Source organism: Pangasianodon hypophthalmus, chromosome 19, assembly GCF_027358585.1.
Source record: "Pangasianodon hypophthalmus isolate fPanHyp1 chromosome 19, fPanHyp1.pri, whole genome shotgun sequence".
NCBI lineage: Eukaryota > Metazoa > Chordata > Actinopteri > Siluriformes > Pangasiidae > Pangasianodon > Pangasianodon hypophthalmus.
Genome location: NC_069728.1, coordinates 9,685,876 through 9,707,410, shown reverse-complemented (window position 1 = coordinate 9,707,410; position 21,535 = coordinate 9,685,876). Strand labels below are relative to the sequence as shown.

At 38.3% G+C, this 21,535-nt stretch overlaps 1 protein-coding gene across 4 annotated transcripts in view; it reads left to right on the top strand.

The window, feature by feature from the left end:
* pak5 (p21 protein (Cdc42/Rac)-activated kinase 5) overlaps positions 1–21,535 on the top strand; it is a 65,340-nt gene that overhangs the window by 7,003 nt on the left and 36,802 nt on the right. For 2 of the 4 annotated variants that reach the window (XM_053242155.1, XM_034313862.2), the window contains exon 1: positions 16,036–16,466. The exons of 1 other annotated variant lie outside the window; for it this stretch is intronic. In XM_053242155.1, coding sequence (XP_053098130.1) covers positions 16,196–16,466 — 271 coding nt within the window. In that variant the 5' untranslated portion in view covers positions 16,036–16,195. Of the gene's footprint in view, positions 1–16,035; positions 16,467–16,502; positions 17,180–21,535 lie in introns of those variants that run through there. One more of the 4 variants, XM_026944623.3, reaches the window with a different exon arrangement.

The following is a 21,535-nucleotide window of genomic DNA, read 5'->3' as shown; positions in this document are numbered from 1 at the left end:
CAAATCCTGTGATTACAGAGTGAAAAATCTAAAGATAACTTTATATACCAAACCAGTTGTATAGTTACCATAGCCAGTCCTGTCGCATTATTTAAACTGATCATGATTGTTAATTGTGATTAACCTTTAAATACATGTTCTCAGTCAAGAACAATGAATCAGCAAACATGCAGTGAATCAATCTAATCAAATCATATATTAAGAATTTTTTCTTTGTCAAACCTTTGATCATATGCAGGAGATAAGGCAGCAGTTATATGCACACAAACAGTAGAGAGTTAATCTACAAAATTTCTGAGCTCTAGTTATAGTCACATGCCCACATATTGGACATGCATGGGATATATGATGTATGCCACATTTATAAGTAAAAATGTTCCAGAATGTCTTCAAAATAGGACCAAATGAATATTGTTTATAATGTGCAAAGACACATATAGACATTTACAATTTTTTAATCTTTACATGCTATAAAAGTTATAAGAAAGAAGAGACATAAGAGACTGGTATATAGAAATAATACTAATAATATCATGTCATGTTTCGCCTCCCCCTCTTCCCAGCTATCCTCCAGGGAAAGCGCTGAGCCTGTTTCGCTCGGAAATATGTCACACTGCAGTACAAACATGCATTATGATTTCTATTTCATGCTGTTTTTAAGTTGACACTGACCAAACAACCTCCCTTCGGGCCTGCTGATTTAAAGATTTATAACATTTAAAGATATTTATGATGTTTATTGATATAGTTCTGCTCCTGATGTGGTTCAAGGACTGGGTCTGGGTTTAACGTAGCATTTTACAGTTTTACCGGTACGGTTACTGATTATTGCATTGCAGACCGAGCATCTCTTTAGCCTCTTTATATTCTATATAGGAATATATAAAAGTGCCAGTTCTCCAACACTGTGTCCAGCAGCTGGTCAGTATTTCCCATTAAATAAGTTGGATTTTTCTATGGTGTATATTGTTTTCCAGATCTGCACATGACCAGGCTTGGGGAGTAACGGAGTACACGTAACACAGTTAGGTAATCAGGATACAAAAAACTGGTAACTGTAATCCGTTACAGTTACATCAAAAAACAACGTAATCTGATGACAGGTAGATTTTGTAAAAATGAGAATATTATCAGGATTGCAATTTTTTCATTTAAAACCAAAGAAATTAATCATTTGACATAACGCAAAATATAGAGAGCTGCTTGATTATAGCTCTGGTTCTGTCTTGCCAGTCGTGACTCACGTGAGCTACCTCCTGGTGCATGCGTAAATAACATCTGTCTCTAATCATTCTGCTCTAGAGGCATGATGAAACGGCTGTGTATCACAATGATGCCCGCTGGAAAAACTGCATTACGGTCGTGGATATTTTGAAATTATTTTGTCTATAAAGGAGAAAATGGAAACAACAACATTACGGTACAGTGCAAGCTATCAGACTACCAGCTGTGAAGATGCTGTCTTTATCGAAAGGACTCGAGATCTAATTTAAAGAAGCATTTAAGCACGGAAATCATGTCAGGTAGCTTAGCTAAAATTATTTAGTGTTAGTTAGTGCTTTGAAATGCCCTGATTTGGATGATCACAATTTGCATGATCACAGTTGTGCTGCATTAGCTGGGAACGTCCTGTAGTTCGGTGGAAATGAACACGACTCCTCCCCACGGTCACCCCACTCCATCCATTCCCGGTACACGGGATGCCTACTGTCAAAGCCACTAAAGGGAAACTCCCGCAAACCCCCCAAGGTCGATCAGGGAAAGGAGGAAAGATCACAGCCTGTTTTGAAAAAGCCTAATGTACATGTAGATGATGTAGACTTTTGTATTGTTGTGTGTGATGGTAATGACATTTTTCCTTGTACTTGTTAACATTAGTTAATGAAATTTGAATGTATAAAGAATGTACAAAGAACTGAATGTTTTGCTGAATCAAATTTTTAAACAAATACTAACGTGTTTAGTAAGGACATACTATATAACAACGCTTCTAAGATCAAGTTGCAAAATTATGAAAATTAATAATATTTTCAATCTTCAGATTTTCGATTGGTCAGTGTCCTTGCAGATAAGTGCTCCACTGTCACTTCTCATTTCCGTCATAACTTCAGATGAAACTCTGAAGTTGTTCTCTGAAATGCTTTTGTGATGTTGCTGTTGTTTCATTTTGCTTTTCTCTCGACTTTATTTACATACGTGATCATGAAGTAATCCAAAAGTAAGCAGATTACATTACTTTCATATTGTGATACTTGGATTACGTTACCGATTACATTTTTTATGACGTAATTTTAACTGTAATGGAATACATTTTTAAAGTAACCCTCCTAACCCTGCACATGACTATGCCTGCCATTTATATCTGCGGATCTTATCATGTCTCAGCTTTATACACATCATTTAATATCTCATAATTAGGCTTGAGCTCATCCCTACATGATACAACACTGCCACAACATCCAGTGACGTTCGCTCTGATTATAGGAGTCTATATTATATTACCAGGCCTGCTACCCTTTACACGTTTTACGTAGGAGCTCTGCAAATTAACATCGTAGTATACTCATATGAGTATACGTTTAACATCAGGTAACTATTTATTACTGATGCCACTGAACAATTTTGGCTAATTTTGGTCAAAAACAGCACTTTCCTTTTTTTTTTTTTTTTAGAAAAACGTATGAAGGTTTTGACCTTACAAAGATTAAATAGACCTAACTTTCTAACAATTTAGAAATAATGTTAATGCTGATGACAAATAAAAAGTGATTAAATATGCTAAATGTTTGCTCTCCTCACACCGGCAAGCAGTTTCCAACTGCACAGCTGGTAATGTTATCATGCCTTTCCGTACTCATTAAACCTGAAATGGTGGAAATGGTCAGTTTCCTGTCTTCTTTAGCCTATCAGTTCAGGACAATTACATAGATTATTCCAATTTTTAAAAATGGAACAAAGCACGGAAAAATCAATATCACACAAGTGGCAGTGACATAGTGTGATGTGTCTATGTGACATGTCTATGACATATATCTATGATGTGTCTGAAATATCTATGAGATATCTATGACATATGCCTATGTATATGACATGTCTATGACATAGTGTTTAGGTCTATCAAATCATCTAAGTCTGTCTTTAATACACAACATTATTTATGCAACAAAAATATTTCTGTAAGCATGGAATAAAGGCAGTATTTGAAACAATCATTTAATAATTTACTGTTGTTTTTGGAAACAGACCATGTGGTTTTTCTGGCGCCTGTATTTCTGAGCACATTGTTGAGCTCTTTATACATTGGCACATCCCCATTCTTCTCTGAGGTGGTCTTATTAACGCTCGGCTAGATGTCTCTGATATAAAAACACTGGCCTAATTCTGTAACGTTCTTCATGCTTTACCATCAGCTAGATTAGTCCCTCTGATGAGTGAGGTGTTAGAGCAGAAAGCACAGACGTGCATGGAGGAGGGTCATTATTATCATCACTGCACTGGGCTCCAAAGATAACGTGACTGTAGTGCTAGCTTAGTATTTGTGCGTTTGCTACCATGTTGCCATTCAGGCCTGGATTAATGCAAGTTTGTAAACTAGGTGTTTATGATGGAGAAAGGAGGCATAAAAGGGCATGAATTCACTCTGAAAAGCATCCACATGGATCCACAATCAGTCTACTGCTAGAGGCTTTGTAAGGATACAGGAGATTAGCGTGAAATGGCTTACGAGCTGACCACTGAATACATTCACACCTGAACAGTTCTGTTAAATTCTTGAATTTAATTAGTCAGAAGGTGTTGGTTAATTTTCTATAACAGCATCTCAGACAGCAGTTAGGGTGCTAGGCAAATCACAGGTTTATATTAATGCACTTGTTCTATGTTTTCATTTCTATAGTAAGGGGGGAATGGTGGTTTAGTGGTTAGCGTGTGTGCCTCACACCCTGTGTGCACAGAGTTTGCATGTTCTCCTCATGCTTCATGACTTTCCTGACATGCGTTTGTAGGCTGATTGGCATTTCCAAATTGTGTGTGTAATGGTGTCCCCTGCCTTGTGCCCCGAGTAGAGGTCTGCACAGGCTTTAAATTGAAGCCCATACCCAAGATTGTTTTACCCGACCCTACCAGTACTGTTCAATTTTACAACCGAATCCGAAATCGGTTTCTCACACCAAAAAACTTTTTGCAATATGCTGTATTTCAGGATTGCATGCAACAGTCAGAAAATAAAAACATGTAAACAAAGACAATTTCATCAAGGCACAGCACCCCCTCAGCACACAAGAACAAAAGAGAGAAAACATAATTAGCAGTTATGAAACTTTGCTTTGCAAAAAAACAGCAACAAAAAACAGCTTTGCAAGCCCTACACTTCAGGTAAGCACTGCGCTCTTTATTCGTTGTAACAACAAGGTCATAATTCTTCCAGTGCAGCTTTCCCGGCATCATCTGGCACTGTAATAAGTTCTCCCTTAATAATTTTTTGCTTTATCTTACTCATTGCGTACAACTAGCTAACTAGCTAAATTCACTCACGAGTTGTGACAGAAAGCATGTGCGGGAGCGGAAGCACATGCGTGAAAAAAGTCGCGTTAAATATATTTATTAATATTTAAAATATATATTTTATTATTTAGTTACAAACCTGAACCCATTTGTGAAAAATCGGGCTGGGTAGCAGACCTCTAGCCCCGAGTCCCCTGGCCTAGGCTCCAGGTTACCCCACGACCCTGTGCAGGATAAGATTTACAGAAAATGGGTGGATGGATAATACTTCACATGGACTTGTATGGCAGATGCTCCACATAATTTATGGCTAATAATAAATAGATTAAAAACCGTGTTGTTATTTAACAAACAAAAATATATAATTGTTATTTAATGTATGTAAAGAATCTCAAGAGTCAGTACTTTGTAATAGAGGTAAAGCTGTTTTCCTCCACGGGAAACAAGGACATTTGTGTTTTGTGGTTTCTGTGTAACTTCAAAATAGAGAGAAAAAGCGCGAGACACTGGTAAAAGATGCTCTTTAGGGGTGGTAACAGTAACTCTGCTATAACAGCATGCCCGTTGTGTTTTATTCCTTCTGAAAAACACATAAACACTTAAAGCTGAATTTAATGACAGCACCGTTTTAGGCAGTTGCTGTGTAATATCAAACATGATAAGGAAAAATATTCAGATCCTTGTTGGGTGATTCCACGAATCAGCTTCTGCTGTCACAATTTATCAGTGAGAAGAAGTTGTAATCAGATTTAGATTCGATTGTGTTCTTTGCTTGTTTCTACTAGTCTTATTTTTTATTTAGATGCACATGAGCTCACTAATGAAAGCAATACCATAGCATTTGAAAGACAGGAGAGGAGATGAATTACCAACATACTGTACAGATGAAATAATATCTATGAAAGCTTCTGTCACACACCGATAATATTCTGCGTCTCTATGAGAAGTCTAGTTGTAAACTGCTATTCTTCATGAGTACGTGTTAGTATGTTCTGTGGATAGTAACAGCGAACTTGACATAATAATAATAATAATAATAATAATAATAATAATATTAATAACATCTTTGTTGTCTGTTCCCCCTACTTGTCCCTGTACGCCCTGTAATCTCATCTAACCAACAGTGGTATAAATACGTTGTAGTGAACAAATTTAATTCAATTTAACAGAGTTACTTGTAGATTTCATTCATGTAGAGTACATTTTCAAACTCGAGGTTGCTTTACAATATCGTTCAAACAGCAGACCATGTAACAACACAGAACACAGAAGGTAGGAAACAAACCATCAGAACATTTGCCACATCATACAGCTTCTGGCAAGAAGATGGCTTTTTGGCTTTTAGGTTTGATTTGAAAGATGTAATGGGCAAGATGTATAACATTATTGGGCCTAAAATCGCGTATGTTTTACAGAACGTGTGTGATGCAGTCTGTGCCAGTGTGTGTTAAAAATAAAAGTGCCAAAAAAGGTTCTTTAGAGCAATGCTGAAAAGGAACCATTTGTGGTTCTGTAGAAAAAAATAAAAACAGGGTGGCATGGTGGTGCAGAAGGTAAAGTTGCTGCGTTACAGCTCCAGGGACACTGGGTTGATCCAGAACTTGAGTTATTGTCTGTGTGGAGTTTAGAGCATGTTCTACCTGTGTTCATTTGGGGTTTCTCTGGGTTCACTGGTTTCTTCTCACCTTTCAAAAACATGCCAGAAGGTGGCTTGGCTATTTGGTGTGAGTGAACATTTATATACACGCACTCAATGACTAAATTATTAGGAACCCCATTCTAAAACTGGGTAACACTGTGGTCAGAAATGCTTTTCTGTTCACAACTGTTGTAAAGAGCAGTTATTGAGTTACCATACCCTTCCTATCAGTTTCAACAAGTCTGTCCATTCTCCTTTGACCTCCGTCATTAACAAAATATGTCCACTCACAGAACTACTGATTACTGGTGTATTTGTGTGTTTTTTTTCCCCCCACAACATTCTCTAGTGTAAAGTATAGAGACATTTATCTGTGAAAATTCCAGGAGATCAGCAGTTTCTGAGACACTCAAACCAGCCCATCCGGCACCAACAACCATGCCATGGTCAAGGTCACTGAGATCACTTTCCCTCAATCTGATGTTTGATCTTAATTTTAACTGACACTCTTGACCTATGACTATGTGCATTTCTGCACTGAGCTGCTGCCTCATGATAGGCTTATTAGATATTTATATGAATGAACAGATGTACAGTGGTTACTAATAAATTGGTTAGTGAGTGTATATGTGTGTGTGTGTGTGTGTGTGTGTGTGTGTGGTACCCTGTGATGGACAGAAGTCCCATCTAGGGTTTATTCCTGCCTAATCAGTTGCCTAAAACAAATGTTCAAACCATCATATCTCTGTTGGGGTCTCCAAAAAATATTATATTAACTTGTATGTTCATTGTGCATATTTTTCCTCATTCTTAAACCTTTCTACATTAGGACTACATCAGAATAATAGATTCTGATAGCTTGTCCAGCAAACATTTCTACAATTTCTTTAATGTAAATAACCCAAAAACTAAATTTGAAAAAATATTATTAGATGGCTATCATTGTCCACTATAATCAGTGGTTCTGATTTGGGAAAGACATTGTTGTTTTGAAACATAGCTTGCTTACCCAGTCACATTAGATAGAAGATAGAAAGCTCACCAGAAAGTTCCACAGAGCATGTGGTTCAGGAGTTGAATAAAGTTATGTTCTGCAAATTACTGTGTTGTTATAATTTGTGAATGAAAATGACTTCTTTTTCCCAGAGGCACTGTGCATTATTCGAATTAGGAGTTGTGTAGTGTGTAGATGTGTAGTGTAGATTACCTGTGTAATGTGTAGTGGGTAGATTACCTAGATTTTCCTTAAAAAGGCTTTTTTTTTTTTTTTTTTACTTCAATGTGGGCCACATTTAAATTCCAGACATCTAGCAGTATGATGTTTCATTTTTGTATTATTATTAAGTGCATTATATAAGAAGAACTATAATTTTAGAATAATACTAAGGGCTTTTTCACACCATTGTAAAATGACCACAAAAGGTAACAGCTGCCTTGTTCTTGTTCAACACATTTGAAAAAAAAAACATGTATTAACCCTTTGCTGAAGTTCATTAACCACTCCTCTGTTGTCATTTTCTTTGCAAATTGCTTTGAGCCTTTGTGCAGCACTTTTTCTGTATTTAGTCTGTAGTAGTTTTCTGTATTTAGTCTGTAGTAGTTTTCTGTATTTAGCCTGTAGTAGGATATATTTGTCTTTGACGTTGGCTCGTAGACCTCAACAGAACAGCATCATATCTCAGTGTTCTAACAGTGGAGATGGAAATGTCACTGTAAATGTCACAGTGAGGAATAAAAGTGGAACTGTATTTAATCTGATCCTGCATTCATTTATTCATTCATTTTTCTTGGGTAAGCGTTTTAGCGTGGTCTTGGCCAGATGCAGGATACACCCTGGATGGGACTAGAGGCAGTTTAGCATAGCCAGTCCACCTATGGACATGGGGGAAATATGCAAAGGTCAAACACAGACAGTAATCCGAGCTCAGGATCAAAATGGGGACACTGGAGTGTGAGGCCGCAGCGCTACCCGCTGTGCCGCTGTTTAACTTCCACCTCAGTCTATTTACTTACTTCTTATTTCATTGTTTGGACCTTCACAGCTTTTCTTTTGCTTACCAGTTAAAGGTAGCAGGTAATCTTGTGTACAAAAACAAAGTGAATGCATGCACAGTAAACGTGAATCTGAGCACTCTTGTTAGTATCATCATTGAACTACAGATGAAGTTAGCAGGTGCAAATGATTAATTTAGGTTTAGGAGAAGCACTGGAGGGATAGGAACATTTTTCAGCTGTTAGATCAGCTTACATCTGCTGCGCTCATGGGGTTGGACACCTCTAATTATCACCAGTCAAATCATATACTTTGCCAGTATGTACAGGATGATGTCAAATGTGTCGTCTCTTCACTTCCGCAGTCTCTCTCTCTCTCTCTCTCTCTGTCTGTCTCTCTGCCATGTGTAGGCTGCTGACCTGCTGCTATACAGAACCCAGTTTTTAAGTTGCATAATGCCTTTGGGAAGCTGCCATTAAGATCTAGTCGCTGTCAGAAACGCAGAGGCGGAGATTGCAAATATTTTTGTGGGCAAACGCACATGCAAAGTATAAACTCACATGTATGCACGCGCTCAGACACGTAAAGGTCAAGCAGATGGAAATTAAAGCATATTGAAAAACTCTTGCCCAAATCTGTAGATGAATAGGGCTGACCCAGATGAAAGGGCTGTGCTTACAGTATGGGGCGGGTGATATGACACAAATAGTGCAGTTCTTGAAAACAATTGTATGATACATGAAATGTATCATAAATGGGTTTGTTAACATTTCCCAGCAACACAGTAGGTTTGATACTTTATTTGATGACTACAAGAATAAATGTATTTTTATTTTTTATATTTAATAAGTGAAATATGTATTTATAAAAATAAAACATTTAAGTTTTAAAATTAAAGTTTAGGTTTGTAGAAAAAGTGCTTCTAGTCAGTTTGTAATTATTCAAAGACATAAAACATTTATTTTTGACAATATTATATTGTCATATAACCCAGCCCTAGTAGATGTAGGTGTAACTCAGGACCCTTGAAACATCATTTTTGTTAAAAGAAAAAGAAAAATTCTCAAGTACAAATAGCGAAGCAAAACACACAATCACAGTTACCACTGTCAGTTAACAATATTTTAATTTTTCTTTTAACATTGTAATGTAATATGGGAATAATTAAAAAAACCACATATATTATTTAATCTGATTTTGTTCAGGTTTTCCTAAAAGAGAACGAGATGATGTAGCTTTGTAATTTTTTAAAATAGACTCACTGTCCACTTTGTTGCTAAGACCTGTACCCCTGTTCTTTCATGCAATTATCTCATCAGCCAATTATGTGCCAACAGTTCATAAAATCATACATATACTGGTTAAGATATTCAGTTAATGTTTGCATCAAACATCAGAAAAGGGAAAAAAATTGAAGATTGGAAAAGCTATCTTTAACTGCTCAGTGTGGGTGAGCCTGTGCCCACTGTAACCTCAGATTCCTGTTCTTGGCTGACAGGCGCAGAATCCGATGTGGTCTTCTGCTGTTGTAGCCCATCTGCTTCAAGGTTCAATGTATTGTGTGTTTTGAGATGCTTTTCTGCTCACCTCGGTTGTAAAGAGTGGTTATCTGAGCCAGCTCTAACTAGTCTGGCCCTTCTCCTTTACGTCTGACATGAACAAGGTGTTTCAGCCTGCAGAACTGCTGCTCACTGGATGTTGTTTGTTTTTCGTACTATTCTGTGTAAACTCTAGAGACTGTTGTGGGTGAAAATCCCAGAAGATCAGCAATTTCTGAAATACTCAAACGAGCCATGTTGCACCAACAACCATGCCATGGTCAGTCACCAAGACCACATTTTCCCCCGTTCTGATGTTTGATGTGAACATGAACTGAAGCTCTTGAACTGTATATGCATTGCATTGCACTGCTGCCACATGATTGGCTGATTAGATAACTGCATGAATGTACAGGTGCGCAGGTTGCTGGTTCCTATTCGGTTCCTAATAGAGTTGCCGGTGAGTGTATATATCCTACTTTTGACGATTTTAATGAGAATAAGAATGTAGAAATCCAGATGACATGAAAATAGATCTAAAAATAGGGGGGAGGAAATCAAAGTGAATTTGGATTCCATAGGAATGTCACATTCAGTGATTATGTAAAACATGATTAAGAGAAAAGTCTTGTTCACACATACAGCCATAAATAAGAGTGTGTTCTGCTAATCCATGTATGCAGCGTGCTCATGCAGAGAGTTGTGTGTTGTGTAGCGTCTGCTAAATGATTCATGCAGAGGGATTTTGTCAGGATTCTCACGGGATTCAGCAAAGTGCTCTCACATACAAGACGATTGAAACAGGGTCACAGAGGCAAGATGCGAGAGTGCACTTTTAAACCAGAAAGCTACGGCAGTATGTTAATCTATGCTGTTTGTCTTTGTGTGTGCTCGGAAGTGTCTACATATTTGAGTGAATAATGTATGTGTGCACTGGATGTTTGAGTGTGTGTATGTGTGAGTGTGTATGCAAGTGTGCATGGCTGCTCAGCACTCACGCAGACTGTAATTTAACGTCACTGCCCAGAGCACCTCTGTCTCACACTGAAAGCTTAATAATGGACTGACAGGGTATGATTAAACCTTAAACTACAGCTCTGCAGCTCATGATTAGTGCTCAGTGATCTTTAATATGCATGTGTGTGCCTACATGGCATGCTAAGGTGCTAGATGTTATTGTGCCATAAAATATTTTTCTTGCTGTTAAAGGTGTAGTTTGTAAAGGTTAAAATGTTTAAAGGTGTTTCTAGGCTTATAATAATATGTGTGATGCCATAGGAAAACCCATCATATAATGAAATATTGACATTGTATACTATATGAAATTTTGAAAACAAAAAAAATTCTTTTTCCTTGTCTCTGTACTGTGACTTAAATGTAAATGTAGAAGTAATAAACTTGCACCTGATCTACAGGCCTGCTTTATTGACTTTTCCTTGAGACTGATCGTTACATCTGCTGATTTAGTGCTCTGTTCATCAACTCACTGACAGGGTCCAGTATTAAAAAATGTCAGCATACAAGGATTGCCTTGAGACGCAAGGAATTGGCCTCGTACAATGATATACATTTATTCCTTGTGTTGTTTGTGTTGTTTTTGTTAAAAATAAACCAGAAGAAAATACAGTGTGTTTGTAAGATCAATTGTCCCGTACGTAGTGGCATTAACGGCCCTCGCCCACCAGAAATTCTGTCAGATTGAACTTGCAGCATTACTGGGTGTAGCCTTTGGACATGACTCAGCTGCTCAGAGGTCAGACATGGCCAGAGATGTCCGTTCTCATTTTTGAAAAGACTGTGCTGACTCAGAAGACTTAGCCTTTCATTCATGAGAGCAAAGTCATGCTGTTTTATCCATCAGCCACAGTGACAGTGTACAGATGTCTCCCTCTAGGCAAAGTAACACACTCCATATGGGCTGTGACAAAGGAAATTTGAAAGTGTCTTAGAGTTTCAATAAAGATAACTTTCCATCTCTGCTGGCGATGCTGTGTGGTTGTGTTTGGATCTTTTGTAAGGGCTGAATGTATGTTCTTCTTATTTCATAGTGTAACAGTATGAGCAGAGCGTTAGTGACCTACACTGTGAACCAAAGTGCTTTGTGTCTACATTTACAATATAATTCCAAGTAACTAACGCCCTAATTTGCTAAGATCCCAAATAATGAACAGTAATTTGAGAGGACGTTTTTGTGTGTGCTGTTTGTTCTAATGGCTACAGCGTGTTGGTATCTCAGAAAGACTCAGTCAAACTGAAGCTAAAATCAGAGTATAATGGTGATTAAAGGCAGTGAAATGTGTAGAAAAACTGTTTAAAATATGGTATGAATATAAAAGTATGTAGACATAAATGTGCCTTTAGTTCATAAGTTAAATGTGAGCAAAACCTTTTCAGAGGCTCTGTTGGCTTCAAACTGGTGATATCATAAAATAATTCTAATAACGTTCATACATAAAAAAGGTGCAATTACCAATTACCAATTGTTGTTTGCAGAAGTACACAGCTAAAGTATTTACGTTTTATCATATTTTCATCATCAGTAAGTTGAAATGTACTTTTACATTTTGTAATAAGACCTCATTAATAAATGCTTTTATAATATAGCCTAGACCTTGTCTTTTTTTTTTTTTTATCTCAAGCATTGTCAATCACTTTGTGTGTAATTTATTTACTTGTACTTGTCTTCACTAATTTATTTGTAGACAACAGAAGACATTAGATACATAATTCAGAATGCTTTTGGTTAGATGCAGTTACTTTTCAAATTTATATATAAAAAGTAAATGTTATTGTACATGAAATATTAGATTGGCAATAATAAGTCATCATAAGTCAAACATTCTGAGTATTCTGAGACATTAAGGCAGAATTTAGATAAACAATTATTATTCAGACTTAATCACTTGTTTTGCCTTCAACCACAAAAAATAATATGTGCTCTTTGGCTGATTTATTAATAATGACTAATAATGAAATTGTCACAGATTGGTTGGAGACATATGCAAATACAGAATATTTTATTAAAGACGAAACACGTGATACCTAGTCTAAGACAAAGTTACAAACACAAACTAAACAAGCATGGAATATGCATAAAACAACAGATAATGATGCTACTCACAACAGACGCTAGACAATGTGTGCTAAACAAACTTGATTTAAACACTGGTGCTCAATGTGACTTGGTGTGTGATGAGAACATGTGGAGTGCAGTGGCTGATGGGTGCTGTAGTCCCGCACTGCTATCGGCGCTAACCTGACAGAAATATGCGACCCTCTGTAGACCCTGTTTTTTGCATGTTTTTTTTTTACACAAGCCTAAGTGTTTTTACACAAAAAAAAGCTTTGGTAAATTAGGGCGTAAGACTCAGAAGAAAAAAGAAATGTACATTGACATACAACATTTTATTTGGTAAAAAAGGAAAACGCAGTTGACTGACAATTAATTGTAGTGATTAAAGACTGAGTAATACAAAATCATGAATATATTAAACACTGTAGTTGAGAGATGCAACACTGAGCTACAGACATAACAAAAAACTTGAAAACTTAAAATGCTAGTTTTATTCCAGTCGTTCTGGATCACTAAAGCTTTCAGAGTGAAGCTTAATTTGAGTCAATTTTATTTGTGTAGCGTTTTAACAATAGACATTGTCACAAAGCAGCTTTACAGAAATAAAGGAAATAAACATTCAGGAAATAAACTTTAAATTTATGAATTTATCCCTAATGAGCAAGCCAGAGGAACCAGATTCAAAAGGGAACCCATCATCATCTGGGTGACGACGGATAGTGCGATTATAAATAAATCCCTTCTATAACTGTGTACTACATGGTCAAATAGTGCAACTGTGTAACCAGGAAATTCATTACAGTTTTCATATGAAGTCTGTTTTGTTGATCTTATCCACTGTTTATCATAGCAATTGTAGTCCTAAGCCTACATAGCATAACTGTTCATATGAAGCATAGCATAACTGTTCATATGAATTGCGGTTCAAAGCCATCTTCATGGTTTTTAAGTGGTACCATCCTCAGTAATCTCCGTGATCTTCAGGCTGTCCATGTGGGGCCATCCTCAGTACTAGTGAGTGATTTCCAATTGATGAGAACTGCAACCAGAAGTAGGGCATCAGGATGGATCAGGCAGGTCCGGAGAGCAGAAGGGGTCTGGATCACTGATATCTCAGGAGTAGCATGTGTAGCTCGACAGAGAGAGAGACAGAGAGAGAGAGGGAGAGATTATTAGGTGTGCTTATTGTCCCATAATGGTTAAGGACAATGTACTTTGTGTGCAGAGTGCAAGCAGGCACTCCAGCATAGCCAAAAGTGAGAGCCAGAAGGTAACACAGACATGGGGGCACCCTGGGACATAAAACGGCCAGCCACACCGTTGGGGGGGGCTGGAAGGCTGTTCCATAACTGTGGGGCCTTATAAGAGAAAGCTCTACCCCCTGGTACAGCCTTCACTATTCGAGGTACCAACTAATAGCCTGCACCTTTTGATTGAAGTAGGCGTGATGGATCACAAAAGACCAAAGGTTCGCTCAGGTACTATGGCGCGAGACCATTCAGTGCTTTATAGGTCAAAAGTAGTGTTTTATAATCAATGTGAAATTTGATTGGGTGCCAATGCATTGTGGATAAGATAGGGGTGATGTGGTCATATCTTCTGGTTCTAGTAAGGACTCTTGCAGCTGCATTTTGGACTAACTGAAGCTTGTTTATGCACCTACTGGAACATCCAGACAGTAAGGCATTACAATAAGCCAACCTAGAGGTAACAAAAGCATGAACTATTTTTTCTGCCTCATATAGTGACATTATATTTCTTATCTTAGCAGTGTTTCTGAGATGAAAGAAGGCTATACTAGTAATATTATCTACATGATCTTCAAATGAAAGACTGGAGTCAATAATCACACCAAGGTCTTTTACTGCTGCACATGATGAAACAGAAAGGCCATCCAGAGTTACTATGTAATCAGAAAGCTTACTTCTAGCTGCATGTGTTCCTAGTACAAGTACTTCTGTCTTGTCAGAATTAAGTAAAAGGAAGTTGATAAACATCCAGTGTCTAATGTCCTTTACACATTCTGTCTTGTCAGAATTAAGTAAAAGGAAGTTGATAAGCATCCAGTGTCTAATGTCCTTTACACATTCCTCAACTTTATTAAGCTGGTGTCTGTCATTTGGCTTGGCTGAAACATACAACCTTGTGTCATCAGCATAACAGTGGAAGCTAATACCATGTTTATGAATAATTTTGCCCAGATGTAGCATATATAAAGAAAAGTACAATGAGCCTAAAACAGAACCTTGTGGAACACCAAACTTTACCTTAGTATGCGTAGAAAAGTCACCATTCACATCTACAAACTGATAACGATCAGTCAAATAAGACCTGAGCCAGGAGAGAGCCGTTCCCTTAACTCCAACAACATTTTCTATTCTATCAAGGAGAATAGCATGATCAGTGGTATCAGAAGCTGCATTAAGGTCAAGCAACACAAGCAAGGAGACACAACCCTGATCAGAGGCCAGTAGTAGGCCATTTACTACTTTAACCAGCGCTGTCTCTGTGCTATGATGAGGCCTAAATCCTGACTGATACATTTCATGAAGGTTATTTCTATGTAGGTATGAGCATAACTGCTGCCCCTTTTCTAAGATCTTGGAGATAAAGGGAAGGTTTGATATTGGTCTGAAGTTGGCTAAATGACAGGGGTTGAGATCAGCTTTTTTAACTGCTAGATTTAGGTACATAGCCAGTGCTTAATGAAGAATTGATTATTTCTAGAAGAGGTTTGATTGCTTCTGGAATTATCTGTTTGAAGAAACATGTAGGTAAGGGATCTAGTATACAGGTTGATGTTTTTGATGAGGAAATTAGTGAAATTAGTTCAGTCTCTCAAAGGGGAGTAAAACATTCTAATCTGAATCTGATGTTGTTATATTATTATCTACAGAGTTACAGCAGTAAGAGATTTTCTATAGTTCAGGAGGCTCTCATTCCATGTAGTTTGAAATACTACCAATTTAGTTTGATGCCATGTACGTTTTATTCTTTGAGTTATCTGTTTTAAGGTGTGTGTGATTGTTATGCCAGGGTGCTAGCTTTTTCTCTCTAATTATTTTTCTTTTAAGTGCACCTACCTTATCTAGCGTGTAGTGGAACATTGACTCTAAGCATTCAGTTGCCTGATGAAGTTCTCTGGGATCAGACGGTGATCCAATCATAGTTGATAACTCTGGGAGATTATTGATAAAACTCTGTGCAGTAGCTGACATTAATGTACGTTTGACGTGGCAACTTTTAAATGGGATGAGATAATGATCTGAGATAGCTTCAGACTGTGGAAATGTGACCGAATGTTAGTATTAGATAAAGAGTGTGACCACTATTATGAGTGGGTTCTATTACATTCTGATTGACCCCTACTGAATCTAGAATGGACATATTATAGAAACGCATTCTTCACAAGCTTAAGCAGTGGAGCAAGTGAAAAGTGCCTCTCGAAAATGCTTTGGATGCTTAAGATGGCTGTTCTCATGTTCCTAGCTGATCTGATGTGTTTCTATGTTAGAACTATGGACCACAGTGTTATCTGCACCGGTAGACCAGATGCCCCCGCAGCCCTCACCCTAATAAGCATGCCACAGTTGGGCTGTGGGGATGTGGGTAAAAATAGCGTGTGGAGTGAAAGGGGTGTGGTGCTACTGCAGGCTTCACACTCAGCTCCTGAAGCTCTGGCAGTTTCTCTGCTTCCTCCTGAAAGGCTACGAGTTCGTAGTGAGTTGTGTGGTCTTGTTTCATTGAGAAGTGTTTCTGACCCTTCAAGGGGATGGGTTATTCAGTGAAATAAATAAGTTCTGAACTAGGTATCTTCTCTTAATGCTGTCTAGCATGTGTGCTGATGTTTGTGTGTGTGTATGACACAGGCTATGTGCTCACTGCTTGTAGCAGCTGTCTTTCTCTCTCTATTTCTATCTCTCTCTCACGCTTTCTTTTCAGTTGGTTGGCTCAGACTGTACACTCACACTCTCACTCACACCCACACAATGTGATAGACGGTGTATGTTCTGTCCGTGGCAGTCGGAGGTCACACTACGGATGTTGTCTGTGCTGGTCTGTGTGTTAGTTAGTCGACACAAGGTGACACAGTGTCCATGGAGATGAGAGGCAGTGCTGGAGTAGGAATTCAGGGCACACACAGTAGGATGGTGTCAGCCTGGGAGAGTCTCTGCTGTCCCGCATCCCAATGCCCCGGGCTTAGCCTGTCTGCATTAGGCTGCTGCCGTTGGCATTTTTTTTTGGCACAGTGTTTCTTTGGTCATTACAGGAGCATGAATGGGTGAGCCCAAGGCGAGGCCTCTACTACACCCACAGTGAAGAGCCGGGGAATGTGTTTCCAACATACTCTTATGGACATTTTTGTAGAAGTGAATATTGTGAAATTCTTGAGTTGTTATTTAATGAAAGAGGACAAATGAATCTGATACCAGGTAAGATGGGAGCTAATTGTTCCAGAGTGCATTTATTTAACTATATTTAATGTTCACAGGGAGCAAAACAGTTTTTGTACTGGGAATAAAATATTTTTTGGTACTCATTATTACATTATTATATATATTATTTTCCTTTACAGTTTAAATGTTCTGTTTTTTTCTGAATGAAACAGAAGAGTTCAAAAGTTGTTTACTGAATTGATTCCTTGTATATGAAGTGTATTTTTTTCCAATTTTCTGTAAAAGACCTGCTACATTTAGCAGCGCTTGTCTTGATTCAGCTTAAATTGACTTTATTGCTCACTTATCATAGTTTGTTAATTTTGGGAACCAGGAGTTGGGGAGAGCTACTGTTTTAGGATTTTTGTGTAGTTAATGGTTCTAACTCTCTAAATTGGTTCTATTTTGGAATCTTTAGTGAAAAGGAATCTTTGGTTCATTAGCTGTTCATTTGATTTGGTTTCATACGGCACATAATTAAACCAAGGGGCGGGGCTGAAAACTTTTTTATTTATTGGTCAGAAAATTTGCAAAATTTTCAAACCTGTTGCAAAATAAACAACTTTTTCCTTTCCTCTCCTCTCTTTTCCTTTCTTTTTTTTCTTTTTTTACTTGCTTTGCCTTCTCTTTCCCTTTCCTGTTCTGTCCCGTGTTGTCCCGTTCTCTCCTTTACGGTCCATTTCTTTGGTCCAGATATCCAAAACATATTTCTGCCACACTCCAACTACATATTTTGCCTCATCCAAAAAAAAAATTCTGCCTGCAACTCATAATACACAGCATGCTTGGTTGTTTCGGTCTGTACTTGGGTGAAATTGTTGTCTTCTCACCTGCCTCTAAGAATGACAATGAGAAGATAAACAGAGCAAGTGGTTTATATGTTAAAGCCAGGGTCAATGTAAAATCCTTTAGGGTGCTAGATTTCACTTTTTTGTTAAGAGTATATGAAATGTCCATACACTTCTTGACACTGTTAAGATGGACACATTTTCTTTCTGACTCATATTTAAAGCATACTGTGCTGTTCCATTTTCTCCCTTTCTGCTGTCCTTCAGTTTTACTAATGTAAAGAACAACCAGCCTGTATAACATGCTTGTCATAAGTCAGTTAATTGTGCTATGTGTACAAAATGCCCCCTAAGCCCCATGCATCGGGGGGGCTGCAGCCAGTTGGCCTTGCAAAGCGTAACTTAACAGCACATGTGTACAAGGGCCTAAAATAGCGCTGGGCTCTTTTTTGTTAGCAGGGCTTCTGGGGAAAGGCCAGGCCTCACTCTGCCCCATGATGCCACTGCACTGCTCCGGGCGGGAAATGCCTGCCGTCCCTCAGATGGTGACAGATGGTTCAGGGACAAACAGAGCTTCAGGTCGAGTGCAAGACTTCTCCTTTCACTGCCATGGCCCCTTATTGCATGAGTCCCTGCAACGATTAATATATGCATTTAATCATTTTTCTGATAATGCATGTCATAGGTAGAACTGTATTTTTACATGTCTAAGACAAATACAAATCTGTGGACTTCAGTGTTGGCACAAACTGGTGGCCAGTACTGTAAGAATGCTGGTGTAAATTGCATATGTAAGGTGGCATTATAAATTATCCAAGTCAGAAAGTCTATAATCATGACAAGTACTGATTTTTATCCTGGGTTTTGGAATAAGCACATTTAATACCCACGAAGCAAGCCGTGTAAATCATTTTTCACCTACAGCTATCTTTGTGACCTTAGTAGGCTTTAATTTGAAGGCCTTAATTATAAGTCTAATATTAATCGTTAACCTTTGAGGGATTTTCTCAATGCTACATATGTTTTCAACTTGTCAGTGTAACAACCATGAAAAATTCCACAGGTTCTGTTAATAAATTGTCCAGGGCTTTACACTTCATGCAAAAACTTTACAAATTTCTTAAAATTATGCTGCATAAATGGCCTTAAATTAAAGACACATGCAGATTGCTCATATGTGATTAGATTCTCTGTATGCTTTTGGTGACATCATGGAAAGGCCACAGCTGCACTGTGCACCACATTTCCTTTTTTTTTTTTTACCCAGAAAGCCTTAAGCCTTCAGCAGTCTATGTAATCTTATGTAAAAGACATCCCCACTCATCTAGATCATAAGTTTGAACTGAAGCATGACTGCCAACAGCCCCTTCACTCTCTGCCTGTTATCCAGCCCAATCCCTCAGTTGTGAGATGTTTAAGAGGCGCAGTCAGAGCAGTGCAAGGCCCAAAATGAAACCATCACATTTCAGTGCAGTCTGTACTATATAGAGATTTGTCATTTTTGATTTAATGCCTTTGGCTTTGGTCTGATGTTTCGAATGATCAGCAGGGCTCCTATAATGTGATTCAGAGATTTCAGAGAATTGTTGGGGGAGGGGCAGGTGGTAGGCGTGATTGACAGGAGAGTACACAAGGGTTTTTGTCCAGATTGGTTGGTTGTTAGTGGATTTATTTCTTAATTTTCTTCCCATTTTCACACTTATTAGCTATTTTCCCCCCATAATATAACAGCTACCATTCTGGGAGGTGTGCTCCCTCCAAGACATCTGCAGCTCTGCCTTGGATCACTTCAGTCTGCTGTTCATAAAACATTACAGCTGAGCTTATTGTACTTAGAAAGAAATGTTACAGTATAAACCATAAACCCATGGGCACACATGATTGTCCAGTTTGTCCTTTTGTGCAGACATTTTATTGGTAGATGCCTGAATGTGAGGAGAAGTAAAAGTATTTTGATTTAAAGATCACAGACCCCATCTTTATTGTGTAGTGTCTGTTTTTTTATATATTACACATTGTCCGCTGTATAAGAAAAAATTAAAAATAGCTTGTTTTTGTGCTGATATTTCAGGTAATAGACCACTCATGCAGTGCTCATTCACTCCATCATCTGTCCATTAACTAAATTACAGTGGGAGGGGGATAGTCCTGTCTGATAATCTACTCTGTAGCCTTGGATTAAAGAGAATCCAAAGCCGTGCACCTGTGCAGAATGCTCTGTTTTACAATGTCAAAACCACTGACACTCAAATAGGCATTTATTCATATTCTTTGTTTTGTTTAGCTTTTGTATTTTGTGTTGTGTTATTTTGTGTCTGGCTACAACTCACAATAACAACAGCGACACACACTGACATATTCAGCCAATAAAACATAGATAGTAGGCATGAGGCCAGAAGGGAAGAGGAACGTTGGCATGCCTGCATTGCGTAGGTGGTATTGTGAGCTCATTGACAAGTCAGCAGAAAAGGAATAAGTAAGCTGATATAGCTGTAGGAATGCAGTGTTGTGCATGGGCACATTATTTTGAGCAGATGGTACATGTACAAGTAATGAGCAAAATGTATACATACTTTAAAGGACCTCCATAAACAAACAAGGGAGTCAACAGTCAACGGCTCATCAGGAAAAAACAGGGAAGCTACGACCACATCACAGCCCTGTTCATAATCGCACTACTTGTTCAATATACTTAATCATTCCTAAAGAAGGGAAGGTTTTAACGTGTCTTCAAACTATACAGTCTGCCATTGTTGAAATCAGGAACAGGATTGTGGCCGTTCTGCGTCTGTCTTGAGCTTGGTGTCGTTCACCTTGAGCCCCTAATGATCAAGGATGTGTCCTAGAAAGACTAAAGAAGGCTGTGGAACATTTTTCCAGTTTGCCATAGACTTTGTTCTTGAGGAATGTAGAGGCGAACCTGATGAGCATGTTTAATGTGTTCTTGATCAGTATGTCACTGACCTGGGGAATGGAAAGGGCATTGACCAATCCGTACCTCGTCACTAGATATTCATACTGCCTAGACATTATTAAGTGGACCCCAGGGAGCTAGGGGCAAAGGATACCTGTACTTTCATTAAGTCCCTTATAGCCGATATATAGCCTTTGTCTACCTCCTTTCTTTTTTTACAAAAGAACTCGCAGTGGCTGGAGAGGTTGAGGTGTGGATATATGATAAGGCTGGGGTCTTGCTGATATATGCTGCTATCTCTCTTTTATCAGGGATGGAGGCTCTGCCTCATTGGGGCATGGCACCAGGTTGGAGATCTATTGCACAGACTCATGGATGGTGGTAATTTGGCTTGGCCTTGCTAAAGACCTCTGAGAGGTTTAAATACGCTGGGGGATTTGAACTGTTCTCTCTGTGTTTGCACTTTCTACATAGGTAGCATGGCATGGCAGGGAGTCTTATGACAGCAGAGATGCCATACTCTCTCCACAGTGCATACACAAGTGCTCTCCCAATCTGCATCATTTCTCCTTGTCTGATAGCTTGGCACTTCTGTAACAGTGGGATAGATTCAGGGTTAAAGTATGGATCCAAGTGCTAGAGTTTTTTGTT